At 43.6% G+C, this 8,252-nt stretch overlaps 1 protein-coding gene across 1 annotated transcript; it reads right to left on the minus strand.

The window, feature by feature from the left end:
• Nucleotides 1-2,049: 2,049 nt before the first annotated feature.
• On the minus strand, nucleotides 2,050-5,423 carry LOC149315331 (uncharacterized). Its single transcript, XM_089522985.1, has 4 exons — nucleotides 5,395-5,423; nucleotides 4,323-4,565; nucleotides 3,768-3,888; nucleotides 2,050-3,015 (listed from the first exon to the last, which is right to left on the minus strand). The coding sequence occupies exons 2-4, from the start codon at nucleotides 4,404-4,406 to the stop codon at nucleotides 2,213-2,215; spliced, it is 1,008 nt and encodes a 335-aa protein (XP_089379111.1). The 5' UTR covers nucleotides 4,407-4,565; nucleotides 5,395-5,423; the 3' UTR covers nucleotides 2,050-2,212.
• Nucleotides 5,424-8,252: the final 2,829 nt, after the last annotated feature.

An 8,252-nucleotide genomic window follows, 5' to 3' on the forward strand; every position in this document is an offset into this window, starting at 1 on the left:
GTCCAGTTTGAGACCATTTTAACTGCCCTGGTTGAATACTAGGGAATCCTGGGAACTGCTGTTCTGTGAGGCATTTAGCCTTCTCTGTCAGAGAGCGCTGGTGTCACAATGAACTACAATTCCCAGGATTCCCTAGCACTGAGCCAGGGCAGCTAAAATGGTCTCACACTGGATTATTTCAGCAGTGTGTTTTGGACCTAAGTAATATAACTAACAGTAATCTCTGCATATGTCTTCTGTGAAATCAATTTGCCCTTCCCTTGTTTCGGTCTATTTGGAGCCAGTCTTGCCTTTCTCTTTCGCCACTTCTCTCTGGGGAATAGTTCTGGTGTGACTTCAAATATCTGATTTCGGTCCTTTCCCTGAAGAAGTGGAGGTTTGCATGAAATGTGTCTCTCCAGGGTCCCTTCAAAGCATGGTGCAGCCTCCCTGATGGCTTTGGCTCTCCTGCGCTTCTCCTCCCTGAAAGCGCTCTCCTTCGCCACCTCTTTCGCTGGTTTTGATAAAGGAGGTTGGGAAACCCTTGCCAGGCTTGGCATCGGGCATTGCTTCTATGGACTTTATCACAAGGGGAAATCGGGGGTTTAAACAATGAATATCCCATGAAAATCATGTGCTCATGATTAAGATTTTTCACTCACATTGCAATTAAAGAGTCATGATCCTGGGAATAAACATAATAATCATGGGGAAATCCTGTGAATGATTTGTTGCTGTTTATTGCTTGCTGATTCCCAGGATAATGACTCTCTAATCTAAACAAGTGTGAAAATCTTAATTGTGCTCACAAGATTATCATGGGATAATCACTGTTTAAGGCCCCAAATCCACCACCCCCCCAAATATCCCCCTCGTGATGGAGCCCTATAGCTTAGAGCAGTGCCATTTACATAGAATAATAAACCTGGAAGAGACCTCAAGGTCCATCCACTCCAACCCACTTCTGCCATGCAGGAACTCACAATCCAAGCCCTCCGTGAGACAGATGGCCATCCAGACTCTGTTTGACATGCTCCAAAGAAGGAGACGCCACCATTCTCTGAGGCAGCAGCGTCTTCCATGGTCAAATAGCTCTTACTATCAGGGCGTTCATCCTAATGTTGAGGAGGAATCTCTTTCCTGTTTGAACCCATTGCTCCAGGACCTATTCTCTCAAGGTTCAGAAATCAAACTTACTCTATCTTCACTCTGCAAAGAGATCTGTCATGAATGACTGCACTAGGGCCCTCTTCTAGCAGCTATTTCTAAACACCAGGAGTCTGCAGAATGGAATCACAGCAGTTAACATGGCATGAAATGGCTAAAACACAGTAGTATGAATAGGCCTCTGGTTGCCAACTTTCGGGTGTCCCTCAGTCCCTCTAGTAGGGTTGTGAATTTAGGATTGCCAAAGCCCCGAGGTTTGAGGGCCAAAAGTTAGGACCCGGGGAAGTGTGATGCATTAAGTAACCAAAAAATTGCAAATTGCCTTGTGAATCATAATAAGCTACTGATCTCCCAGCTGAGCTGGATATTCGCACAGAACCCTTTCCTTTTGCCTGATGTTGGATCCCCCAAAATACAGAAGAGGCACCATCATCTCTTTCCTGACGATGATCTATGAAAACGGAAAGCTCAATGCCAGGCCCTGATGTATGGCACCCCTAATGCCCCATGCAAAAGGGGGAAGGAAAATGCACATTACAAGAGAAGACCCCAAATAAAACATGATCCTTTCCGGTCTAGGTTTAGGTCCTGAGTACAGAGGAGGAATTCAGGATTTGACTTGGGAGTCGGCGCATGTTGTGTGTGTCAATGCAGCATCAGAAAGGAGACAGAGAAGCATTTTCAGAATCTTTCTTCATGGCCAGAACCAGCTGAATTCTAGCAGCACCTCATTGATACTAATACTGATGCTCCATAATTAATGTTACCCTTCACAGATTCTAGATAGACAATGAAGATTACACAGAATATGCTACAAATAATTCAAAGGTTTATTGAATGTTCCTGTAAAGGCAAAATACTTTAAAACCAAACACTTTGCAGCAGACATTGAATAAAAGAAGATTATACTAGAGCTTTACAAAACACAATAAAATGTATGAAGGCTGCCTCACCAAAAAAGACTTTTCAGTTGCTGACATTTCTACACTTTCTCTTTAGTGTGGATTTTATGATTCCTCAAAAGGTGTGATTTCTGAGAAAAATATTTCCCGCAGTCCTTAGATTTCTATGGCTTCTCTCCTGTATGAATCCTATGGTGGTTTGTAAGGCTGGCACCTGAAGTAAAAGACTTGCCACACTGCTGGCATTTGTATGGTTTCTCTCCAGTGTGGACTCTTTCATGGACCACAAGGACTGATTTGTCAGCAAAACCTTTCCCACACTCCTGGCATCGGTAAGGTTTCTCTCCTGTGTGGATTCTCTCATGGACCACAAGGACTGACTTGTTAGCAAAGCCTTTCCCACACTCCTGGCATCTGTAAGGTTTCTCTCCTGTGTGGATTCTCTCATGGACCACAAGGACTGACTTCTCAGCAAAGTATTTCCCACACTGCTGGCATCTGTAAGGTTTCTCTCCTGTATGGATTCTCTCGTGCCTCAAAAGGTCTGACCTCTCAGCAAAGCCTTTCCCACACTGCTGACATTTGAATGATTTCTCTCCTGTGTGGACTCTCTGGTGTCTTTTAAAGTTTGACTTCTCAGCAAAGCATTTCCCACACTGCTGGCATCTGTAAGGTTTCTCTCCTGTGTGGACTCTCTCATGGACCATAAGGAATGACTTGCAAGAAAAGCATTTCCCACACTCCTGACATCTGTAAGGTTTCTCTCCTGTGTGACTTCTCTGATGGGCCACAAGATGTGGCTTCTGAGCAAAGCCTTTCCCACAGTGCTGGCATTTGAATGGTTTCTCTCCTGTGTGACTTCTCTGATGGGCCACAAGATGTGGCTTCTGAGCAAAGCCTTTCCCACAGTGCTGGCATTTGAATGGTTTCTCTCCTGTGTGGATTCTCGGGGATGTCTCAAGTTCTTCTAGAAAGAAAGAATAAAGTTAAGAGAGGAGGAGCCTCTGGAATCAACAATGGAGTAAAGCAATCTCAACCAGGAAAAGAAACCTCAGAGAAAAAAGGGTTTCTGTGTCCCCTTTCCCTTCTTTAATAGATATTAGTCATAATTGCTAAATGGAACCCCTTAAATAGTCTGAAAAGAAGGACATGAGCTGCTTGGCACCTGTTTAGTTGAACCTGTTGTTAAAGTTTTCAGGGATGCAGCCGCCTCACAAAACTCAAGGCACCTCTCCTGGGTCCCATATGGACTTTCCCGTTCCCTTCCTCTCTGAACAGAGCTGGCCCTCTTTGCTTTGCTCCTGCCCTTCCCTCCTGGCTTCCACATCCCTGATCCCCTTCCACTTCTTCCCAATTGCTCTCAGGCCCATCTGCACGGTTTGGGCATTTCACCTTCAGCATCTCTTCCCTGACACTCAGTTGTTCACATTCTCTCTCACACACACAAAACACAAAGAGAGAGTATGGTGCAGGAAAGAGACACAGCTGCTCTCCTTTGGTAGGATAATAAATATATGAATAAATCCATAGGAAGGGCGGAAGAAGGGATATTTACAATCCTCAACTAGAGAGCTCAAGTACCCCATTAATATAAAAATTCCAATCTTCCACAGGATGTTGTTATGAGAATTAAAATGGAATCATAGTGCTATGACAGTGCCATATGAAAGGGAGGACCCTCAGTCTTTACAGGGAGGGCAATGGATTCAGGTTCCTTACCCAAAGAGGACACGTTCTCATAGTTCTCCATCATCACCACTTCATGCAATGCTCTCTGCTTTGGGTCCAGCACTTGCCATTCCTCTTTGGTGAAGTACACCGCCACATCTTTAAAAGTCACCTGCAACACAAAGAAGCCCTCATCCAGAGAAAATCTAGGGCAGACTCACCCAAATCGGCAGATGTTTTGGAGCGCCAACCTCTATGGTCAATTATTTTTGGCACCTAACTCAGAAAACCTCTCAATAACAATATCAGAATATAAAAATATGAGAACCATCCTGGGTTTAGTGCCAACGTTGACATAGAAAAGCTCTTCCTGACAGACTCTCAGGGAGACTTTGAGAGGCCACCATTGGAAGGAAGCACCAGTTCTGGCCCTGATTCCTTGGGATTGAAAGCAAGGACAAGATGGCAGGAGGCACTGAGCCACTGAAGGACGGAGGAGGACTTCTGAAGGAAGGGAAATCCTTTTGCCCTTAGTATAAAACGCCTGGGATCCTATGTTGAGAGCCCTCCCAAAGGCTGAATTGCAAAGAGGGAGTGAACACTGACCTTCTCCAAGGTAATCTCTCCTGGGGTTTCCTCCAGAGCTTCATCTTCCTTCCTTTTTTTGGAGGCCATCTTGGAGAGGTGCATTCCTGCAGAAACAACAAATGGAGGGCTTTGACATCTGCACAGATTTTGGCCCGGTACACACCGCCAGGACGCCCAATTGTTCGGCTTGTAAGACTGGTTTTAATAGCAGTTGTTCTTGAAGGTCTCTCCTTCTTAGAGTTCCCTTAAGATGAAGCCAACCTGACAGCACAGAAGGAGAAGGAATGGTTCTTCCTTCATTATCAAAAAACCAAAATCTCCTTTAGCTGGCAATATACACAAGATCTAGCCCTAACGAACAAAAGCAAATGCAAAAGCCTTCCAGGTCTTGGACTACAACTTCCAGCACGTCTTATTTATTTCTCATGGTGTCCAAGGGGCTGTTGGGAGCTGCAGTTCATCAATCCCTGGAGGTCCACAGGATGCCCGTTCTAGTCCAAAGAAAATAGACTGCATATGATGAAGGAAAGAGAAGCAGGACCTCCCACTCCCTCCCTGGGTTTCAGAGGTATCCTGGGGCAAGGAGTGTAGAAAGAGCTTTAGCACTAGAGCTGGACTCCTTTTGCCTTGAAAGAGCCCTATCTCTTCCCACAGAGACCCCTTCCCAAGAGCTATGACTCTTTCTTTGCCTCCCCTCAAGGCTCCCGAGGGGCAGATGAGGACTTTCAGCCATGGAAGCCCCATGCCTTTTGGGGGGGAGAAGGGGGCTTCCTTGCCTTCAGCTCCAAGGCTCCCTCCCTATGGAAGACCCCTTAGACCTCCATCATTGACTCCAAAATGGGGGGGGGGGGTCTTCCCCATTCTCCATTCCCAGACATGGGCCCCATTTGGCTGCCCCCATCCCCATCCTTCTTCTCCCCAGCTGCCTCTGGAAACCCACCTTCCCTTCTCCACCAAGAAAACCAGAGGGAACCGTTCTTCCTAACTGACCAACAGTCAAACCCTCCAGCCTTCTAGAACCCTCAACCACTCTCTCCCAGCATTCCTTGCTTTCCCCCCTCCCAACAGATGACTTATGTATTGCATTTACCATAAATGACATAAATGACCTGCAGGTTCATTTCCTTAAGTTCTCTAACAAACATCTCCATTTTAAATAAAGGTCCATAATGTCCCATGGGCCCCTTTCCCAGCTGCTTTGCTCTTCTCCAAACCATCCCTGGAGGCTCTCCTGGGTCCCTTGGGGCCAAGAAGGGAGTGGGCTTCCTTGACCCTTTGGAGGGGCAAAATGGAGGAGGGATCTGGAGGTCATCCGGAAAGGGTCCACCTTATGGCAACAAACGTTATTTCTCTTGGAGACCGCTTTCTCCTCGACATTAAAACTCAATGGGAGGCAAACATGCATTGAGTGAGGTTCACTTAAAACATAGCCCTGAAAGGCAACCCAGAAAGTGGCTGAGTCTTTTCCCAACTATCTTTTCCTCCTTTACACTGAGAGGAGATAGAAGAGGAGGGTATCGAATCCTGAGTCTCTGCCCAGTCTCTTGTTTCAGCCCCTGATGCCAAAGGAGGCCTTCTGGGGGATCCTGGGGGATCTGGCTGCCAGGTCAGGAAGGGAAGGTCTCCTCCCAGCCTCCTTCTGGCCTTTCTCAGCCCTTGGCTTTTGCAATGGCCTTTAAGCCAGGATCGTTCCCACTAGACGACCGCACTGCACTCTTATAGCGCAGCTATTCCACTTTGACTGCTCTGGCTGCCTCCTGTTGCATTCTGGGATTTGCAGTTTAAGGAAAGGCATTGGGAATTCTCAGCCAGAGAGCTCTTAGGCCTGACTGAACTACAAATCCCAGAATGCAACAGGAGGCAGCCAGAGCAGTCAAAGGGGAAGAGCAGCACTAGAAGAGTGTAGTTCGGATCTTCTCTTATTTTGGTGCATAATACTTCCAAACGCATTATGAAAAACAGGGGTGATAGAGGGCACCCCTTTCTTGTCCCTTTCCCAATTTTGAACCCTTCTGTTTTGCTTCCGTTTATGATAATTTTTGCACTCTGATCTTTGTATATATGTTTTATCCACTTTAATAAGGTTTCCACAAATTCTAATTTCTCTACCAATTCGGACATGAAAGTCCATTCCAAATTATCAAAGGCTTTTTCAGCGTCAACAAATAAAAAGGCTGAATCTTTCCCTAGATCTTTGTCATAATATTCAATTAAGCTTATCACTTATATGTTGGTTTGTATGCCGTTTAGGTAGAAATCCACATTGGTCATCAGGTATCCAATATTCTAGAATTTGTTTTATACTTTCTGCTATGCTATTCGCAAAGATGTAATAATCGTTATTCAATAATGATTTTGGTCTACAGTCTTGCGGGAGTGATGTATCTTCATCTTCTTTAGGGATCACTATAATACTTGCTTCCTCCCATGTATCTGGTATGCCTTCTTGAAGGATAGCACTTAATGTTCTTTGCAGGGGGTCCAACAATATCTCTTGGCTTTTGTTATAGCTTGTTTTATCTCTGCTTTTTGCTTTTTTTAATTATAAAGTTTATTTAGAATAATATATAACAAATAGAAAGAAGTTAGTAAGAAATAACAAAGACAAATATTACTTAACCATTAACAATTAGTAAAAAGGAAGAAAGGAAAAAACCCTATACATACATATTTACATATGATACTAGATATCGATATCCTTCTATTTCATCTTCCCCTACACCTGCACGTTGTAAATTAATTGTTTATTCCTAATATCTTATCTAATACAAAAATAGTTCACATGGTTGCTTTTAGCCTTGTAGTATAAATTCAAATAATAGCTATTATTTAACTATTTTACCCTTGTCCTCCTATATATTAAGACAGTTCCACTCCATTTCTAAGCTTTCTTTTGATGCCCCTTTCAATAAAGCAGAAAGTATATCCATATGTTTAGCCTGGTATAGTTTAACCAGCCATTCCTAAATGGACAGAATGTTTGGATCTTTCCAATGTTGTGCGAACAAAATCCTTGCACATGTAGCTATGTATAGGACAATTCTGTAACGTTTTACGATTTTTAGGTTGTGAGTCATGTTCAATAAAAATAATTTCGGATCTAAAGGTATATTTATACATAGAATATTTTGTGCTGCTTCATGAATCATCTCCCCAAATTCTTTAGCCTTGGCACAAGACCACCAGATAGGGAAGACATTTCCCTCAGGTCTCCCACATTTCCAGCATTTAGTATTGCCGGTTTTGTAGATATGGTTGATCGACTGTGGTGTTAAATACCACCTGTATTATAGCATTTTAAGGTAATTTTCCTTATAATTTTGACATAGTGTAAATTTGTTTGTTTCTTTCCACGATTTTTCCCATTCATCTCATCTAATGTGATGGTATTTTTGATATCCTGAGCCCATCTCACCATACTGTGTTTAATGGTTTCATTTTCTAAATCTCTTTCCTTTAGCAGTTTGTAGCATTTAGATATATGTTTCCCTTGTTTATCCATTAAGATTTCATCAATTTCGTTGTTCGTTATAGTCAACCCAGGAGTTTTACTGTCTTCGTTAAAGCGATTCCTTAACTGAATATATAGAAACCAATCTTTCACATTTCCTTTCTCATTGATTTCCTCCATTGTTTTCATAACATATTTTCCATCAGGTTTCTTAGTTATTGTATCTCCATATCTTAACCATTGTGTATCTCGGTTTTTTGTTCTATCGTAGTAATCTTCCTGCAGAAAGTCTATCCATATGTTTTGTCAGGGATGATGGGAGTTGTAGCTCTTCACCTCTGGCTCGAACTCACCACCTTGTTACGCACCAGCGCTGACCAGTTTTGGCCAGTGGATAAAGCTTTGCTTCAAAAGCAGCAGAGTTACAGAGAATAGGCTGAAGACCCTGACAAACTCTCCAAGCCTTCTCTCTCTTGCTTCCACAGAAGTCTTCTCAC

The sequence above is a fragment of the Sceloporus occidentalis genome, unplaced genomic scaffold, assembly GCF_023333645.1.
Source record: "Sceloporus occidentalis isolate IW3139 unplaced genomic scaffold, rSceOcc1.0.p SCAF_4, whole genome shotgun sequence".
In the NCBI taxonomy this organism is placed as follows: Eukaryota; Metazoa; Chordata; class Lepidosauria; order Squamata; family Phrynosomatidae; genus Sceloporus; species Sceloporus occidentalis.

What these genes read in the sequence shown, in the direction of transcription:
- LOC149315331 (XM_089522985.1), bottom strand. Translation starts at nt 4,406, where the DNA reads ATGCACCTCTCCAAGATGGCCTCCAAAAAAAGGAAGGAAGATGAAGCT. An exon ending in GAGAGATTACCTTGGAGAAG is followed by an intron (nt 3,889 to 4,322) that starts GTCAGTGTTCAC and finishes TTTGTGTTGCAG; the next exon opens with GTGACTTTTAAAGATGTGGC. An exon ending in TGAGAACGTGTCCTCTTTGG is followed by an intron (nt 3,016 to 3,767) that starts GTAAGGAACCTG and finishes CTTTCTTTCTAG; the next exon opens with AAGAACTTGAGACATCCCCG.